The sequence below is a fragment of the Camarhynchus parvulus genome, chromosome 1 (assembly GCF_901933205.1).
Source record: "Camarhynchus parvulus chromosome 1, STF_HiC, whole genome shotgun sequence".
Classification (NCBI taxonomy): Eukaryota; Metazoa; Chordata; class Aves; order Passeriformes; family Thraupidae; genus Camarhynchus; species Camarhynchus parvulus.
The window spans coordinates 20,471,308-20,492,331 of NC_044571.1; the positions used below are offsets into that span (position 1 = coordinate 20,471,308).

Sequence of the window (21,024 nt, forward strand, 5' to 3'; positions counted from 1 at the left end):
CAATTTTCATTCCTTTTAATAGCCAAAGTTGTAGGAAATAACTTGCTCATCACCAAGAGCAGCACCACAGGAACAGCAGCATCTGCAATCAAGCCAGTGAATGAAGGTGCCCATCCCTGTCTCTCCTCCACCTGACTAGCTGCCAAGGCAGATTTCATTTCCTCCCAAGCCCCCCCCATTTGTCCACCATGCAAAGGAATATGGCTTTTCACCAAAATATACCAAAAAAAGAGGTTAAAAACATTAATGCTCAATATGACTGTCCCTTTGAGATCTTCTGGGAAACTCGCTTGGGACACTTTTGCCTAGATTGACCTTCCTGCATTATTAAAATATATATTACCACATTTAATTTAGGAACTTGCAAAACCACCACAGTATGCTTATCCAACACAGACTGTTGTGTCCTAAGGCAAAAATTTCTAAATAATATACATACTTTTGAAATCCCTTAAGTCGTTTAAATGAAAGTAATAGCCACAAGAGAGCGCTACCAGCAAAGGATTTAGTCACAGGGAGAAATCAGACTTTATGCTATTCAGTGTAATAAAAAAATAAAGACTGTGGTTAGGCAGTCTTATTTGCACATCTAAAAGGTGACCTCAGACATTTAATTGCTATAGCTGTGATCTTCAGAAGTCAGGAAATATTCTGGATGTCTCCATTTTTGAAGGGGAATTTGAGACAGAACATTGACTCTTTCTCTTTGTTTCAAAGGGAGATTAGTCAGCAGTTTCTGGATTTTTCACACCTTTAAAATGACCCACTCCAACACCTGAAATTAAAAGTTTTTCCAGTATTGCCAGTTTTTTTCCTGAATGTTTGTAGCTGACTAAAACTCAATGCAATGAATTAAAACAACAAAACTGAGGCCTTGTTGTTTATGATCTCTGTGTACTGAGTATCTGAATACCCTGTACTCCCTTCTTACTTATCTTTTCAAGTAAAGTGTCAACAAATTATAACAACAAAGTCAATCTATTTTCCTGGAAGCAGCAAATGGAACTGCAGCACTTTTGTCCATGCAAAACAGAAGGAGTTCCTGTTTTTGCAATTTCAGCTTCTAGTATCTTATCATAAAAGGAAATGACTTCCAAAAAGTATCCCCAAAAAAGAAGTGACCTAGAACTTAAAAACAATAAAATAAAAACATAAACACATGCTAAACTTACGGACTTCTAGGGGGAAGGACAGGCTCTAAAAGAGAAAGCAGTAATGAAAGCAACCTATTAATATTCAGAAATCTTACAATGGCAAATTGAACCAGTATTTTGACAGAAAAGTTATTGACAAAATTCTATTATATGGGCATCTGTAGAAATCCCTAAAATTTCAGCAAAGCAGCATATTCTACCTTAAATGCCCATTCTCACATGCCAAAATTCACACAAATGTCTACACAATTGCCTTGTTGTCAACCATGGTGAGACCTACAGGGCTTGTAGCACTGCTCTTTGTTTACTCCTCCCATATATCAGGTAACCAGTTGGTCTGACCTCCCAGCTTAGAGTCATCCTGCACCTGAAAAACGGAGCAAACAGCAACACCACACTACAGCCAAAAGAGCCTCTTTTGATGGAAGCCATGCTGGAAGGAGTATGACTTTGTCACAGCACAGCAGCTCCTTTCCTATCCCATGCTCTAATAAATTGCATTTTGCATAGAAAGAAACTAAAGAGACCTGCAAAATGCTCTGCTTCTGTCTGTGAAAATAAATAAATTCAAATCAATTATCAACCCTAGTGCCCTTAGAGACTTCAGTCATTAACTTGAATAAATCAGGATTTCACCATCACAGTTTGCTCAGGTTTTCCTTGTTCCTCAGCCCAACTGTACAGGCTTGAGCAGGATGGAACAGCAACTTCATTTATAAATAAGATATGCACTGTCAACAAAGAGGTATTAATTTGTAGGAGGTATAACATCATATATCTTCCTGCCTTCTGAATTCACAATAGACTACCACGATAAAGCTCTCATATTATGGAACTGTTTTTCCCTGCTCTGCCTTGGGGAACTAGAGATACACATGTGGATGTCTGAGATAAAAGTATTGCTCTTGGGATTTATGGTATATTATATAAGCTACATAAATATTTCCCTCATCCTTATTTTTTGCACATTGTACTACTTTTTGATGGCTCGATAGCATTAAACTCCTGATGTCACCTTCTTACCTCAGTTTTTACCATAATTTATCAGAATTCCTCAGAAGGGTAAGAGAACATTTTAATGAGTATTTATCATTGGGAAACATCTAAAGAGCTTCACACATTGAATAAATTGGTTCTGGCAGGATTTATTTTCAAGTATCTTAGAAATTATCATGCCATGTAAAGTGCTAAGGAAATTAACCTTTAAGGTAAATATAAAAGAAGCGTTATTCACCAGTAACACTGAAGAACAACACAGCCTCTGACAGGGCCAATGCTAACAGCAGCAGCAAGAGTCCAAACAAGGGCTTTTAGGCTGTCTTACCATGGCTGAGGTGAAGGAGCAGGAAGCAGAGCAGCCTTCAGATACATTCCCTCCTGCCATCTTTGCCCAAGATGGGCAGAGTGAATGCCAGAGCAGCACAGGGCTGCCTGTGCCAGCCTGAAACACTGCCTTCAGCAAGAAGGAACTTGCCACATCCTTGGGGCACACAACAGGTGTGTTTTGCCTCCCAGCCACTCACCACAATAAGCTTACCCTTCAATAGCCATCCCAAATGACTTGAGGTTCCTCAGAAACCACATTCCAAATACTGGTCTTTCTACACAGGTGTGGTGTTTTCCCACACTGATTTCAGCTGTAATTTACCTCACCGTGTCCAAGGTGACCCAAAAACAGGAATGGGGAAAGGGAATTCCTCTTCCCAGGGCATTTCAGGAGACAGCCCAGCCCTACTTCGTCTCCATCTTGGTTAAAACACTATAGCCACATGATGCAAATTACAGAGCCTCCACAAAGAACTGTGCCACAAGCTGGCAGGGTTCAGGTTTTACCTGAGAAAGCTATTTTGCTCTGACATGATCTATGCCAGACCAGTTACCATCCCCCAGAGTGCTTTCTTACCCATCACATGCCAGCCCTGGTTCAGCTGCCCATCTGCTGCCAAGGCTGCTCCATGAGCCAGATCAAAGAACTGACTCTGGTTTTGATAACAACCCATCAGAAATTTTCCCAAACTTTGGCTTTTGTCATTCTGTCCTTCCTCTGCACTCGGTGTGAAGCTGGCCTAAAAGCACAAGGGCTGTATAACTCAGCAATGTGGTAGCTGTGACTCTGTGCCAGACTTTGTTTTGCCAGGCGATTCAGTATTATGCAGATTCAGTAGAATCAACCATAAAATATCCCGAGTTTCTTGTGCAAGAGATAAGATGTAAATTTCTTCAGTTATTCAGTAACTAAATCTGCAACACACTTGCATTACTGCCCTTCTTTGAAGGGGGTCACATTTCTGAAGTTAAGAGTTGGATTCAGAAATTATTTTAAAACTTCTTTATAATCTTCTCAAATTGAAAGGTGTTACATGTAGCTACTTGAGCAAGTAGAGCATAAAATCTCTACACTCAATATGGTAGATACTTGATGCTGAAATATGTAAGAACTGCCAAGTGCCAACGTGTCAGTCATTTAATCCTCAGGATGGGAAATATGTAACCTAAAATAAAATTTCCACAAGGAGAAAACTGTAACACCCTGAAACAGGAGTATTATTCGTTCTCTCTTGAAATTGGACATGTACATCTCCACACCCTTGACTAATTTAAAAACCCAACACTCTAAGGTGCTTAAAAGCAGCCCCAAACAATTAATTATTTCAAAACATATAAAACATACACAGAAGCATGCCTTCAACATGCAAAGATCATCTCTGGCATAAAAAGATTATTCATTTGGTCTTTAATAGATGGGTTTATAATTCTGTTTCAGTCAGGAGTCTGAAGATATCTACAGTATTATTGAACACAAAATTATCTGTGTGGGCATGCAAAAGTATTATGTGAAATGAGTAAGCCTTCAGATCCCCAAAGTTTAGAAGGCTCACTTGTTCTCCTCTTTCACCCAAGGGGCTACATATTAGAATTTCTAGCACCTACAACGAAATTCACAAGTGGAAGGCAGTTTTCAGAATAATTCCAATGTACCACCTTGTAAAAAGCTATGGTTAGATCCTGTAAGCACTTCTTAACTTTTTTTATTTTCAGTCATGTGAGTGCTCTTACTAAGTTGGATGAGACTACTCATGCTCAAAATTAACCATTCTGACAAGTGCATGCATGATTGAAGGGAAAAAACCCACTACTAAAATGCAGTCATGACTCACCAGTTGTTACTGTTTGATGGATATCCCATTCCACAAAAAAGCTATGTTGCCCAATTTTGGTAATTACTTAAAAAAACTGAATAGCGCTGCCACAAGTAACCTTTTGAATAAGCATATTCAAATTACAGAATATTCCTTTTACCTGCAAGGAAATGTCTGTGCCCTTCCTAGTAGCCCAAACATTGTCCTAACAGAGTTGCCTTGGTAAAATATTGTGACATCTGTTGTCATTTTGGCTTTCTTTTATTTAAGCTTTACAGGGCAGATTTTTTAGATTTACCAAGAGATAAATTATGGAAGTTGCCACAAAAAAACCGTGTCAGTCATAACATAAGTGTTTGAGAGAAGCCTGACAGCTGTGTAAGACAAACATCTGAAATCACAGGACAACAACTTGCTCTTTGAAACCAGGCACAATACACCACCAACTGGAGAATTAAAGCTTACAATCACCTCAAGCATCCAGGTGGCATTAACAGCATGAATCAAATCATATTAATGCAACCAAGAAGCAAGTGAGGTGGGCAGAAAATTAGGAAATAAAAGTGCTTTTTAGAAGTACAACCCCACCAAAAAGGCAGTTGGCATGGGAAACATCCTGGGTAGTATTGCTAGAGTTACAGGAAAGGGAATGTGGATTCACACTGTTAATGTGTTGGGTTAAGTGACTGTGATACAACCAGGAAAAATGGTCCTCCCATCAGGGCTTGTCTAAGATATAATTTCCGGAAAATATAAGATGGCAGTGTGCGTTCCTCGTTTTGTCATGTCCATTCCCCTTTGATCAGTAGTGCAGGATCACAGAGTTGAAGGATGAGGAGCACAGTGGAGGCCCAGCCAGCCTTGTGTTTGCCCATGGAGAAGTTGGAAAGAAGACCTGACCAGGAGGGGACCTCCATATGGGCTGGTCTACTCTGTGTGCCCCAACTGAGCGTGTGTGTACAGGGTGGTTTATTTGGCAGATGCTCCATTAAACATTCCTTCATAGAAAGATCCTGCTGGGATTACTGGCACTCCTTAAAGCATAGGACATCCACCCCAAGGTCCTCCTGAGCTGGGCCTGGAGGTGCTGTGCAGTTTGCATGATGCACCATGTTTGTGTCTATCTGGCTCCTGCCACCCCACTATGAGCCATGGTACCTCCCTGGCAGCAGCAAAGGAGACAAAGAGGTGCCCTAGCCTGGTCATGCCGTGTCACAGATCCTGAAACACGTGGCTTAATTCCCCTCTCCATCACCAGGCCTGGCTGGGAGCAGTGCATGTGTCCATACCTGACACACATTTACACCTGCCCATCCTGCTGAGAGAAAAAGAGGGGGCCCACAGCAATGCACTAACCAACTTCTCAATTTGCAAAGTGGGAGTTAAAACGTGTCCAGCCCTTCCACCAACTGTAGTCCCACAGAAATGTTCATGCCTTGAACTTGTAAGCTGTGTGTGCCTGTTACAAATACCCACTCTCAAATATCTGAAGTGGCACATCCTGCTACACAGCTGTCAGTTCCAATAAACATGGGTGACAAGGGGCTATCACACCTGCTCACTTGTACATGTATGCAGATACAGCCCTGGAAAGCCCTATTACAGTTTCTAAATTTTACATTTCCAAAGTTTGGTTGAAAATACAGGAATTTTAAAAAAACTTAAAAAAAAAATCCATTCTTGGTCAGTGAAGGTCAAGGTCAATCTTTAAAAAGGAGGAAATATGGCTACTGGGCAACAAGAGAGAAACCACTGCTGTTTGTTTTGCCATAACAAACCCCAGTTCCAGAAGAAATGAAATCTAATTGAAAGACAAATTAGATTTCACTTGTATTCAACAGTGGTTCTCCACAAGTGTATTTGGTTGATTGAGCAATGCTTAACCATAACCATAGACAAAACAATATACTAAATGTTTAAAAGTAATTTAATATACATCTAATTTTGCAGATTGATTCCTATACCATTTTGGTACCTATGAAAATAGAAGTATCAAGGCCAAACAGGCAAGAGACAGAATTCACAGTCCTCTATCTCTATCTCATAATTGTACAGAAAAAAAAAAATCCCTGTCCCCCAGAAAGGTCACTGGTGGTGTTCAGCAGGTTTCTGCTCAAACTGTGACAAGTTTCAGTGATCTCCCAACTGAATGTTGTAAATGACTGTCAAGACTTTTATTCACAGATTTCTGCTTAGGTCTCAGGTGTTTGAAACAGTACTGTACAATCTTGGAGTCCTCAAGACATTCATTAAAATTTCCTTCTTCTGTGCTTTAATTAAGAGTTGACTGTCTTCATGAAGTGCAATGCAAATACAGATAACTCTAACTTTCCATGTCTAAGTGTTTATAGCACAAGTATCTTGAAAGTCACTTCCCTTGTTAGGATTTTGCACAGTAATGTCAGCATCCATACTACGCTTCCAATGACAAGTGTGTTTGCTCCCACTCTATTTCCCTCTCCTTTAACAAGGGACTTCCTCAGCATTGCAAAAAAAACTTGCACTTCGACAACATGAAGGCACAACACCAAAATGCTACAGAAAAGGAAAAACCCAACGAGTTCTCATATGTACATAATGTGGCCAAAGTCCAGAACTTTAGAACTACAGAGCTGGCCGAGTTAAACGAATTCCAGCTTCTCATCACTAGCAGGCCCTGTGGAAAAGAGGCTGCTCCTTCTCTCGCCCACCCACTTTGCTGCTAACAGAGCACTCAAGCAGCCAAGAGGACAACCCAGGTAACTTCTTAGGGTGACTCCCAGAAGTGGAAATCTCACCCTGCCTTTAATAAATAACACACAAAAGCCTCACCTATATGTGCCAATTTTTAACAGCTTAATGTGTCTCATGAATGCATAGTGAAAAATCACTCTTACTACGGATTTGTAATATATGCTTATGTCTAGCATGTGCAAAAGTGTGAAGACGGTAGGTAATGAAAGGAATTTAAGGTAGAAATATATGCAAAATAATTAAAGTACACAGAATATGGCAATCACCTCAACATCAACATTCAGTATCGACACTCAGAGCAACTTCATTTGTATGCAGATATGCACATCATTTCTAAACAAAATAAATTCTCATGTAATTCCTGTAAGAAATGTCCTAAACGCAGTCAACTTGCCATTCTCCTAGGAAAGGAAATTACTCAGTACTACATTGAAGAACTAGCACGCAATTAAGATGTATTGTTTCTACAAATCCACTTGAGAAAATAACATGAAGCCTCCTGAGTCCTATTTCAATCAGGACTGAAAGCACACTGCACTTGTTCTACCATCAGTATATGTAAGCCACATAATTGTCATGTTTGTTGCTGAGCCAGTTGCACAGTCCTGATTTGATTTAGACCACAACTATGCAATGCTTCCAGAAAATACAGCAAAGTATATATGCTGATAGCAAACACATTTATGGTGAGTATTTGGCACTGCAGCCAGTTTTATTAGAAACCAGTGTTATGTTCCCTGTGTGGGTCAAGAATCATATTCTTTAAAAACAGCAAGCAAATATAATTTTTTGGAAGCCAGCTACCACTGCAGAAAATCTAAGACCCTTAAGAAATCCTTGTCACAAAGTAATTGTTGTGAATGAAACACATTACTCTCACTAAAACATTTTCCCTTGGTCTTTGCTGTAGGTACATTAGACTTCTAAACAGACAACAGCATGTCCTACTGTTTCCTACATACAGTTAGATCAACATAGGATCAGGCTGTGGCTCTACTGCTTTGAGAAGAAATTTCCCAGGAACACACTTCTCAGCAGTGGCAAATAATGCCAGTATAATTATAGTATATATCGATTATACTGATATATATTATAATTATACTGACATTATAGCAAGGAAAGTTCTCTACTTTCCAGAAGAATTTTGTTAAGAAGTAATTTTTTCATAACATAATAGATTTTTAGAAGTCTGCTCTTCACTTCGAGATCAATATACAATAGGTAAGACAAACAACTCCAAGGAAAAGTGTTTTCCACATAAAATCTAGATCTTGGTTATGCACATTAATGCTCAGAGATAGCAAAAACAACATGATTAAAACAAAGATTCTCTTAAGCTTCAGGATTGAGATGAACTTCAAACCTTCTGTCTATTCTGTGCTTCAGATTATCACAATGACACCACAGAAAATAAAATGTTAAACCAATGCTACAGAGAGCCACCACAGTGCTAGACAAAGGACACAGGGCAAGCAGACAAAAGATGGTAAAATGACTTGCAGATCAATACTTCATCTTCTATTTCTACAATGAAAGGAAATTGTAGGACTGTTCCCAGTCTCCCCAGGGAACAGTAAGTGTGGATCTAAAAATGTAACAGTAAGTGTGATCTAAAAATGCTACAACAGCCATTTGAAGATTGCTGCAATTGATTAAAATGCAGACTACCTCTGAAAAGTTGTAGTCCTACCCAGCTGAAAACCTACTTACTCAAGTAATTTTGTAGTCAGATCAGTTCCCTGAACCCATTCAATCCAGACCTGCAGGAGTGCTCACACAAAGACTAAACAACTGGTTTGCTTAAACACATGACTGTTTAAAGTACTCATAAAAATTCAGCTTAAGATTTAGGGCAAACAAAACAAAATTAATACTGTTGCTCAAACCATAACTTCTGAAAGAAAGCATGCAACAAGACTTTTACAAAAACCTGCATCATTTCAACTGCCAACAGGAAAAGTTATTTCAGCACAGTGACAGTAGTGCATGAGAACAAGCTGGCCGAGAATAAAATGAGACTGGAAGTTAAAAGGTTTCTGATCGTCAAAAGGACTGATGTCCTAGGGCAACTTTCCAAGAGAAAGAACAAAGTTAAAAAACCAAGACAAAAGCCCCAGCTAGTTTCATTCAGTAAGTTTTATCAAATTTTATCTAATATTATGCAGGCTTGTCAATGACCCAAAGGGCTATTGCCTAATTTAGAAGCTATGGAAGTTCTTAATGAATTTCAGACAATAATGTTTTCTTTAACAAAGCCACTGTTTCAGCCTCTTGGCTAGACCAGTTAGCTTGTTTTTGACCATGGCACACATGCTAAGAAAGAAAAAAGGGGAGGGATGATAAAGGACTGATGAAAATCCATCAGTTTTACACTGAAGCACTCAGGGGCATGGACACCAATGGGGCTCTGCTGCCTGCAGAGAATGGCCACAAGCCCCCAGCAGCAAATCAGCACTTGATTCGCTGTAGCAAAGTTCTCCAAAATCACATGCATGAGGTGAATCATAGGATCATCAATGCTGAAAGAGACCTTTAAAAAGATCCAGTCCAACTGTCCACGCAGCACTACACCATGGTAACCCCTAAACCACTAAAACATAACACCCAGCGCCAGATCCACTACTCCAACACCAGGGAGTGACCCCACCACCTCCCTGGGCAACCCATTCCAATGCCTAACCACTGTACAGGTGAAAATTGTTTTTCTACTATCTAATCTGATTTTCCCATCTTAAGGCCATTTCCTCTTCTCCTCTCACTGCAGGCACAGTAGAAGAAATGGCCCCCATGTCACTGCAACCTCCTTTCAGATGGTAGTAGAGAGCCATGTGGTATGAGTAACAAGAATGACACAGCTGTGCCTCTCATGAGGCACCAAACCTGCTGCCATTTCCAAAGATAGACCAGAATTCAGATTCTAAGCAAATTACTATCGTAAAATTGAAAAGCACCAAGAGAGGGAATCTTTCTACTTGCTCTGAAGCTTTTCTTGGTAATTAAGACTTGCTGTCTTGGCAGATTCTTCAGTGTCTACAAAACTTCTCAACCCTGAAGTTCTCCCTTTCTCTGACAGGAACAACTGATGTAACCTTTGCCAACAAGTGCTTTTACTGGAATAGCCAGCGTAAGTTGGAACTGCTGAACATCAACACGATTTATGGTAGTTGTCAATGTATTTTATTTTGCATTTATTAGCCCCAATGCTACAAAAATTTGGTGAGAGCTTCTGGAAGTAGCTATTGTTGAGGATATAAACTATCAGCTGTGAAAGAGCTCCTGGTTCCCATAATTCCTTCTATCAAAATACCTTCTAAAACCAAAGGTGAAAAGCACACTTTTGTACCTCTCTTACCTATCAGTGCTATTTCACAAAAGACTGTCCTTGTTTGAGACAGCCTCAGTGATTTATGGACTGGATCATCATACCTGTCAAGCTCAAGTTCAAGGTCTTGGCATTTTCTGTGTTGCATCAAAATTCCTTTTGGATTCTAACAAATTCTCACACGAAAGACTGGCTGGTATAATTTGTTAAAAGTAATTAACTAGAAAGTTCTGATACACCAGAGTAGGAAATTACTAACAAAGATCATATTGTTCAGATTTCCTGGTTGGAATTTTTTCAGCAATTACAAGATTTAGCTACTTTAACATTGGTTCACTTCCGTCAAAAATATTTTATGAAAATTATTTTTAATTCAAGTTAGCAGAAGTTGTGTGAACTTAAAGTCACAAGTCAAAATGTCAAAAAGTTTTCATACCAAAAATGTGTTCTATTTTGATAAACCGCTTCACTTTTCCCCTTCACTAATAACCAACTGAAAGTACTCTTTATGCAAACCACTTATGAAATGGTTGAGAACTCAAATACTTTCAGAGTAGGTAAATGCTTTTCCAAAAGCTTCCCATATAACCCCCTCCTCACAGCACAACTGGCCCATGTGGCAGATGCACTAGGGAGTATTGCCAGTGTCTGCACACGAAAGGCAGGCAAGCAGGGCTGACAGCCCTGAAGTGCTTTGGGCACTCTCCTGACTTATCACATCACAGCACTCACAGAATACACTGCCTCGGGTTTTGCCCTGATCAGTAGGCTGTCTCTCTCCACATCTGGATGCATAAAGAGTCTGTGTTTAAGGATGAGTTGAACACCACATCGTTTGCACATTAATAACACTGAATGAAAGTCATTAACTTGCCAAATCTTGGCAAATTTAGTTGCTCAGTAGCTTATAGGCTGAAACACATTTGGTGTTCCAGCTAATGACACAAGCTTACCTTTTCACTACGAGCTTCAGCGTCTTGTGTGAGCCTTTCACCAGACAGATTGCTTCTTGTCGGAAGCCAGACAGGCCCACATCATTGATGCCAACAATTTCATCCCCAGCCAGTAACTTGTCCACAGCTGCAGCTTTGCTTCCATCTTCTATCTGAGGGGGGAAGAAAAAAGTGCATAAGAAATAGTAGAATTATATAGGTTGCATAATGCCACCTTTAAAATAAACTAATGAGCTTTCAATACTGGCTTCAACAAAAATTAATACAATAATTAAGTGCTTAACATAATTAGGAAGGCACATTAAAAATCACTATAAAGAAATAGTAATTATACAGAGACAATCAGAATACGAAATAAATAAAAGAGAGGAAATCTCCTGAGAAAGCTAGAAAGTCTAAGGGAAATTTGGGAATATAAGGAAGAACTACTTTGCTGTGATGCACTGGAAGAGGTTGCCCAGAGAGGTTGTGGGGTCTCCCTTCACTGGAGATGTCAAGAACTGTCTGAATGCAAATCTGTGCTCTGGGATGACCCTGCTTGAGCAGGGAGAATGGACCAGATGATCCACTGTGGGCCCGTCCAACTTGTTCCATTCTGTGATTCTGTGAAAAGCATCTGTCATCTTGACCTCTGTTCAATACAGAATGTGCAATCATACTTGCAAATAGAGCTTTGGGCAGGCATCTAAAAATCTGCTTCTCTAGAGAAGGGAGCCAATAATATAAACCATTTTGTCAATAAGATTAACATACAACCAACTCCAAAGATCTGGCATGCAATAAAACCCCAAAATATTGCTTAACAGGCTGGTCTAGAAAATGAAGGTTTTCTCATTAGGAACATAACATCTAGGAAAATACCTGAAAATTTACCATCCATATAGCTAATTAACAGCTCTGGCTTAAACACACAGCGATACTAAGGGAATTTCACTGAACGATTATTTTGCTGCCACAGGCAATTCTTGAATGCATTAAATTATTATACAACTGTTCTTTAAAAGAACAGTTAAATTAAAGATTCAGGCTTTTGTAATTCCCACCCCTACAAAGCTACAAAACCCCACATTAAAAGTTACCCATTTTCAAAATTTAAAACAAATCTCACAAGCTTGATCAGACAGATTAACAAGTACCAAGAGTTTGAACTGATTTCAAACTATGATTACAAGGATGTTATGAGGTTATGCAAGGAGAAAATTAGAAGGCCAAAAACCCAGCTAGAACTTAATCTGGATACTGCTGAAAAAGACAATAAAATATTTTCATAAATACATATGAAAGCAATGGAGGGCTAAGGAAAATCTTTATCCTTCACTGGATGTGTGGGGACCATTCCTCTAAAAGATGGGGCAGTTCAGTACATGGTTTAGTGGTGGACTGGGCAGAACTAGGTTAACAGCTAGATTCTATGATCCCAAAGCTATTTTCCAAATGAAACAAGTCTATGATTCTGAGTATAGCTGTAGGTATTGAACACTTTGCAATTCAATCCCTTGGCTTTCTAGTGTCTTCCTATCTCCTTTGTTGTCAACACAGCCTCTGGCTTCTGAGTTGCTTGGCTTCATGATCTATGTATTTAATTTTATTGCTCCCTCATTTGCTCATAATCCATATCCCACATCTTCCTCTACATTTCACACTTGATCTTCAAAGACTTTCATTTATGTCTTCATTATATTTTACATTGACCACAGAATCTCTGAGTCCCACATTATTAAATGCCAGCAAATTTACAAAGAGCAACTTCTTGTAATCACCCCAACTGCAGACAGCTTCACAAAGAACTGCCATCTTCTGAGGCACTCAAGTCAATCAGCAATGAGATAAATCCAGAGGAAAGTAACTTCATGAATTCTGAAGCTCACAGTACAGGTTTTAGAAAGAGTCCAGCAACAAAAATACAAATTAAATGAGCTAATAAAAAGAGCAATATCTCTTGATGAAAGTACTTTAGGATGATCTCATAGAGCGCTCAATCTCATTGCAGGCACATAAAAGCTCTTTTCATGTAAGTTCATTATAGATGTTCTTTAAAATCTTCAGGCCTGTAAACCTAAGCCAAAAAGAATACTATGAAAAATGCTTAGTCTTATATCCCATTCTAAAACACTCATTATTAATAGTAACCAAGAAACTTTATTTACAGAACTTCTTATCTTAATAAAAAACCCAGATAATTAAAGACAGAGCAAGGTTCTACATCCCCATACATCTAGTTTTCAAGTTATGACCTGTTCTCTGACCTGTTCACATATCCTCTGAGCATCAAGAATTTACCAGAACACCAAATTATCACTTCAAATCTTCATTTAGGTTGGAACCAAGGGAGTAGCAGTGGAAATTGCTTAGATGTAAGTAAAGATTTCAGTTTAGAAATGTCAAGTGTAGAGCATCTGCCATATAAGGGACACTGAAATCAGGCTGAGCAGAACAAGAGAACAGGCAGCTGGGACATATATCTGAAGCCCAAGTAGGTTAGAAAAGTGGCACAAAACACATTAAGGAAAGTCAGAGCTAAATCACTAGACTTGCTGGAGGAAGGTCAAGGCAGGGGGGTGGGTGTTGGCATGGGACACACATGGCAGGGGCAGAGAGGGAAAGTATCTTGGAGGACACTTTAAATTCCAAATGTAGATGGCAAACCATTGAAACCATTTCAGCCCTTATACCCCAAGCAAGGCACCCAAACATAATGACAAGGCTGAGACACCCCTGGGCCCCAAAAAACCTTTTGTCTGTAAAAAAATAAAAAAAAAAAAAATGGGGGGAGGGGGCAAAAATCGGTCTCCTAGGATTTAAAGGAATGTTCATTGTTCTCAGTAAGCATGTTTGTTTTTTCTTCAGGCTGGCAATGTACTGACAGCAGGGAGTATTCAGTTACCCCCTCTGAGTTTTAATTTCATCAGGGAAACTACACATTCCACACAAAGCAAGCTTTCCAAAGAGACTCTGGCTGTCCAAAACAACACTAATAAAAAAAAACCCTCAAAAAGTATTTAAAAAATCGAAACCTAAACACAAAGCTGAAGCCATCCTCATGAAAATTTCAAATGGCTTTAAGATCTTGTCTTCAGATCACCTACAGGTAGTGAGAATAAAAACTACACATCCATTCACAGCAGAAGTCTTTTCAAGCTGAATAAATTTGAACATAAACCTTTCATACTCAGATCCCCACATGGCTGTACAGATATGATTCTACTTGACAATACACTTTAAAGTGGAAGTGGGAAAGTTAGACAGGAAAAATACAGTTTCTTCTGTTACACTAGAAGTCCTTCCTTTAGTCATAACAGCTAAAAACATTAGGCTTTGCACACATATAAAGAAACACAGCCAAAAATATTCACAAGGAAAAGGCCTCTTCAAATACACTGCTTTATTAACCTGCCTTCTTTGTGCAAAACTGGACAATACCATTCCAGTTTCTACTTCAGGTTTTCTTCTGTTTTATTAGTTTTAACACTTACTGTCTTTATTAATTCACCCATTGAAGAACTTTTTATCACATCAGGCCATAACTAGAAGTGTAAATACCAACCAAACTACATAAACATTTTAGAACTAGCAAATTCACTCAAAAATGTCATTGCTTGTCACACCTCAACCACAAATGTATTTCACTAACCATCTTCAGAGTCAGCTGGGCTATGCTGTGTTTGGGATTTAAGCCCAACTTTTAAGACTGAAGCCTGTATTACTTATCTACCTAGCATCAATTTCTTTTAGGATTTCAGGTATCCAGAAATCTAGGTCAATAGCTGGAAATTAAGCCTTGAAAATGCAGAGGGAGGTTTTAAGATGTCTTTCAAGAACAGTCAGGAAGAAGAGATCTGCCTCAGTCACTATCAGATGGCAAATACAACTGGATGTAACCTAGCAGGAACTGAACTCCCATAAGCACACACATCTTTGCATTTTTCTAGCAATGGCAGGAAACAAAAGACATAGAAGAAAAACAATCCTTATTTTCTTATAAAGAACAGGCATAAGTGTTCAACAAACACATCTAGTTACTCAGCTTATCTTGAATGAGCAAGGGTTCTAGAAATGCCCTCAAACCATGCTTTTGTTATGTACTAAAAAGTCATACCCTCATACTGTGCTAAATTAACAAGTGTAAACATGTTGATTTCCTATCCTTAGCAGTGATGTTGGTATGCTACCAAAGAAAGTGTTTCCAAAAGGAGATGAAAAGGATGTTTGTTGACCAAAAGCATCTGCTTAGGCAGTCTCCATCTCTCACCCTGCTGTCCCTGATGACCTCCCTACAGCCAAGAGCAAAAGCCAACTTTGGGATCTGTGCAGCAGGAAGGATTTTGAGTGCAGACCATGCCATCACAACAGCATCTACATTATTGTCACATCTTCCCAAATTTATTTTTGCTTATATCACATCCACAAAACAGGAAGAAACACTGATTCAAAATGTATATATGAGAGTTAAAAAAAAATTGTTGAAAGAACAACACACGTGTAAATCTAGTATGTGAAATTCTTCTCGTAAAAATAAGATAGAGCCTTGAAACATGGAGAAAATGTCTAACAGCTAGATGCACAAACATATTCAAAGGATACTAACAAGTCTGTATTCCCCCTGTTGGTAATAAACAGAAAGGGAAAAATAATGGCTTATCTTTCTAGCTTTGAATTGCTGCAGTGTTGATGGGGAGCACCAATTCTAGCATGTGACCCCTTCACTTCTGTGTTTATCAGGTCCAATGCTTTACTTAAAATACCCACATTCCTCTATAGGCACCTGTATAAACAAGCAGGAGACAGGTTGAGGAAATGCTGTGTCATATGAGAGATCTAGTTTTGTTTACAAAGCCAACAGTTTCTTGTCCACACTCTCTTTGGACAGGGTGGGAGACGGGATGGAAACCCAAACCCACAGACAAACACAGGAAAAAACAGCACCACTTATCAGCATTCTGCAATCAGCTGTGATAAACTATTTTATCATAATTCATTTCTTGTACAGCCAAGAAATATTTCCCTGGTTGTTTGTAATATGAGTATCTAATACAGTTTTTTCACAAACCTAACAATCTCTGTAGAAGATCTTCAGAACAAATAAAATGTGGAAAGTGTCAATTATTTTGATTTGCAAAGAGTTAAACAAAGGAGGAAAACCTCTACAGTTCAAGCCTGGCACTTGTGTAACTTTAAAGAACAAAGAGAAAAATAACAGATCTGACCTAACTCCAGCTATACATTCTGCAAATGCATTCTTGAGTGCCAAAGGCTGCATTCACCAGCAACACTGGTGGCTCAGACTGAGGCAGGATAAAAGAGGGGTGCAAACTCCAGCAGGACCTAATTGGTCCAAAGACAATGGGGGTGTGTATATGTAAAGCATCACACACAGGCACGCATACACTAGAAGCTGAGCAAGGCTAATGCATTTGACTTTACATTCCTATACATTCTTCCCACTCTATATGAACTTTGAAAGACACTGCTGGAAGGACATCTGGAAGGGAAGAAACTCCATCCCCATTTTACAGATGGGCTCAGAAGCATACATGGAAACAAGGCCCAAAACAATGCAGCATGGCTGCAACAAAGCAAGGAATTCCACACAAACCTTCACATTAATGGAGGGTACCTGCAACCCTGAACCACCTCTTCCCACAGACTGCAGGTTAAATAATCAGCATTAACTACTCGACATGAACTTTAAACACCACCATATTAAAAAAACCAACTTAATGATGACCTACCAACTTGCAAACTCTGTGCCTATGCAATACTATCCAATATCATTAACTTGGCAATTGCTGCACTTTGATCAGGCAGGTGAGCGCCTGCTGCATTTGGTGACACTCTAACTTAGCACAGAAGCCAGAACTTCCTCTTTGCCTGGTACCATAAATTAACACCCCACAGCCATTGTCCATATGTGCTCTTCCTGAGATTATCTTTAAACATTACAGCAAACAACATTAAATTTCAGGAATACGTACCGGGCAACGTATTTCCCTAACAACAATTTCTTTTTTCCCTAGACCCAAGGGAAACAGTTCATGGTCACTGTCACAAAACCACTGAACAGGCAGAGAAATCCCCCTCACCCAGCTGCTCTTTCAAAGTGTCCCCCATTGTGCTGCACAGATCCTGAGCTGGCAGAAGCCTTCCCTTCTGTCAACAAGTGATTCTTAAAAATCAAGATGGAAACATTTTTTTAAAGGGTAGAGTTGAGCAACAGGACACGGTCTATCACAGCCTTTTCTAATTGCTTGTTATTTAGTGTATTTAAATATTTGCATATTTACCCAGTAATCTTTTCCTTCCTTTGTTGCTTTTTGCTTGAAAAAAAGGCATATTTTGAAAGTTGGTACAGTTCTTTAAATTTTCACAATGGTGTCCATGCCACTGTTTTGACAAAGGGCTGCTGTCACTTCCACTAGAACAGGCCATTTTTGTGGGGGATTTATTACAGCTGTAAAAACTGACTCCAGGCTGAAACGTAACTTCAGAGTTCCTCATGCCAGAAATGTTTAAGAAGTTTGGTAATACATCCACCATTTCCCTTTTTAACAATTCATACATACACTGATTAACATTTTGGTTCAATCTACATTCAAAACAATAACTACCATAAGCCTGTGAGAAAATATTTCCAATTACAAATCATCAGTTACTATTTCTAAAGAGGTTACTGTTATTATATCTGTTTCTTTAAATCACAGGGCTGTCTTACTAAAGACCAATTAAAGTACTTGAAGTTAAGAATTTAATTAAACTTTCCTCCAAGAAACTAATGATAATTTCCAGATGAAAAGTATCAGGAAGAGAAACTTCATGTAGATTTATAGGTTTGAAAAAACTGAACAACAGCTGTTTATTTTAAAGTTTTTTTCCAAAGTGATTCCATTGTTTCAGCAACAGAAGTTGGAAACTTTTCATCACTGCAGAACAATTCTACTAGAAATAAATTAATAATAATTTTTAAAAACCCAACAAAAACCCAGAACCCACAAAGTGCCAGAAACCCTTGATGTTTGAAAAGCACAGAACTAATGTATTAAAAAAAAAAAAGTGGGGCTGCTGAGTGTCAAGTGCATAGCTGGTCTTTTGCCATTAGTACCTAAGCTTTACTTGTTACATTTTACAGCTTCTAAATAATATTTGCACATATGCCAGAGCAGCATGCCTGCATATATCCCACATCTACAAAGCAACTAAATACAAACTGTAGTCTTTGGAAATCTTTCTATGCAAGAGCTCCTCTAGGGCAGCACAAGACCCTCAACTTCCCAGCTCTAACAGTCCCTACAACCCTAAACAGGCACCCAGGCCAGAGCAAAGCCAAAACAGATCCAGCTTACCTGGAGTAAGAATAAGGCCAAGGCAAAAGTGGAAAAGACTGAAGTGAGTAAAGATTCTGGAAGCAGGGGTGATGGCAGAAGCCTGTTTGCAGTGTTGATCCTGAGACTAAACAACTCCAGTGCTGTCACTCCCTTACACCAAAGTAACACTTGCAAAGCACAGCTTAAATTTTGGGGTGTGTTTTTAGCACATCACCAACATCTAAACACCTTCCTACTGCTTTTGGTACAGCATTCATTTAGACAACTTGTACAAAACTTACTCAAAATTACTGACAAATAACTCCCATTTACTTTCAGCCATGAGTTTAGTTTTGCATTTTACAGAAACTAATGGCACATCCAGCGCAGAGGGACCCACTGTAGTCACTGATGCCTTACACTGTTTTAAAACATAGCTTGCTATATTTTTTTCCTTCCAAAAGACAAAATAATGTGTATAAGAATGGAGTGAATAATTGTGCTATGAAAAGAACTGCTTTCTCTATATGCAGTTTATTTATTCTAAAAAGCTCCTAGCAAAGAAGTTTGATAGGGTTGAATTATCCATATTTATTTGCCCAAGTTTACTTATGGATGACTATATATATATATAGGCTGTTTATGTATGCAATCTGTGCAGTTAACATTAAGCATTTTTATAGGTCTACATTTTTGTACTTTCAGCTATTACGAACAAAGATAAGAATGGTTTATAAAGAGGTTATGCCTAGAAACAACTTGTATTTTATCTATTCAAACTGATAGCAAGAACAGACTTCCAAGAGGAAAAATATGACCTGACAAAGTAATCTTTCTGATCATAAGGTTCAAAGTTTTTTACCTTGCAACTACCACATGCTTTCAACAACACTGGTTTATCTTTCTGCCTTCCTGTCCATCCCAGGAAAATAATGTGATCGTTTGCCAATGTGCCCTTGACAAAAACAGACCGAATGCAATCCAAGAGCCTACAAAACCACTGCATGATTAGGGAAAGGGTGGGAGTTACTGACAAATCAAATTTTAAAAAAACCCTGAATGTGTCTGTATGATCGTGTAGATAGGACTGTGCATTAATTTAAAAAGGAAAATACCAGTTTCATCAACTTGCAGTTTGTTTGTGAAGGACTTCAACAGGTCTGAGAGGCAGACATCAAAAGACCTAGTGGTTGGCAACAGTATACTCACCAAAAATAAATTTAAATTGTTTTATTCAGTCTACCGGTCTAAATGTGACCTTTTACAAAAATTTAAGTTGCATCTATGTCTACAGATCGTTGTGGTTTGAAAAAAAAATGAAAAAGCTACCCTTTTAGACACAGGTAGCACTGATTAAGATCCAGCAACAGAAAAAAACTGCTTCACTGTGTGTTAGTTTCAAAAAGCACTATGATGGGTCTGCCAAAACCCACAGGAATTTTACAGAGTGTTAGGTTTCCATTTTAAATATTTTCTCTTGAACAGCCCATTTTTAACAGAATGCTTATCTTGACTAACTCATACCATTATTTGGTTTTAATCACAGCTGCTGTTTGGGATCCTCCATTTTTATCATAGCACAAATGCTCATTTCTGAGACAGGTCGAAAATATAACATTTCGCAATAATTCTTGTAATTACATTCCGGAAAATGTGATTTTATCCCAAAAGTAAAAGTTATTTGTCATAGTCATTACTGCAGAAGTATTTAAGAACCCATTATGTAGTGAACAGAACATAACATTACACATCTCAACAAAAATCTAGCAAACAATGAGAATGACCTGCTGTCATTATAACTGATAGCAATTTCTTTAGTAAGATTGCTCCGCTTTGCAAAATTATTCAACTTTAAAGAAAAAAGAGGCTCAGGCTCAGTAAGGCGCTGAATTTTAAAGCATGTCTTTGTTGATTCCCTCAACCACTCCTCTGCAAAGAAAACAAACAAAAGACTTCAAAAGAAGGGTCAGGCTCCTCCTAAAATTTGAGTGCTTTAAACTTGAACAACAGATTTTGTTCTTTACGTTAACTTTTGATCTCTGCTCAGAATTGATATGCACATTCACAGAGTATCCAAATTACAAACTGAAGCCATCCTTTTCCACCATCTTCCTCAACAAGTCAAATATTTAAAGCCAAGTTCAAAGAAGACGACACATTTATCCCTTCCTCCCCCACCCCAGGGCTAAAATAGTCAATAAAACCTAAAGTTATCTTGATTCACCTTTATATAATTTATACAACCCCTTTTACTCTAAGAATGTAGTACTTCAAACTGAATAGATGCAGATATCTGCTCCCACTGCATGAAAGCCATGCTTCTGCTGTGCACTCTGCACACTATTTCAATTCTCCATTCTTAGAGCAATAAAAACTCGGAAGTAAGTGGGATGACTATCAAGAAAAAAAAGGCCTATTATAGAA

At 38.6% G+C, this 21,024-nt stretch overlaps 1 protein-coding gene across 2 annotated transcripts in view; it reads right to left on the reverse strand.

The window, feature by feature from the left end:
• The window catches only part of SHROOM2 (shroom family member 2), a 117,185-nt gene that overhangs the window by 58,459 nt on the left and 37,702 nt on the right, over positions 1 to 21,024 (reverse strand). For both annotated transcript variants that reach the window (XM_030960044.1, XM_030960033.1), the window contains exon 2: positions 11,303 to 11,454. In XM_030960044.1, the coding sequence (XP_030815904.1) occupies positions 11,303 to 11,454 (152 nt within the window). The remainder of the gene's footprint in view (positions 1 to 11,302; positions 11,455 to 21,024) is intronic.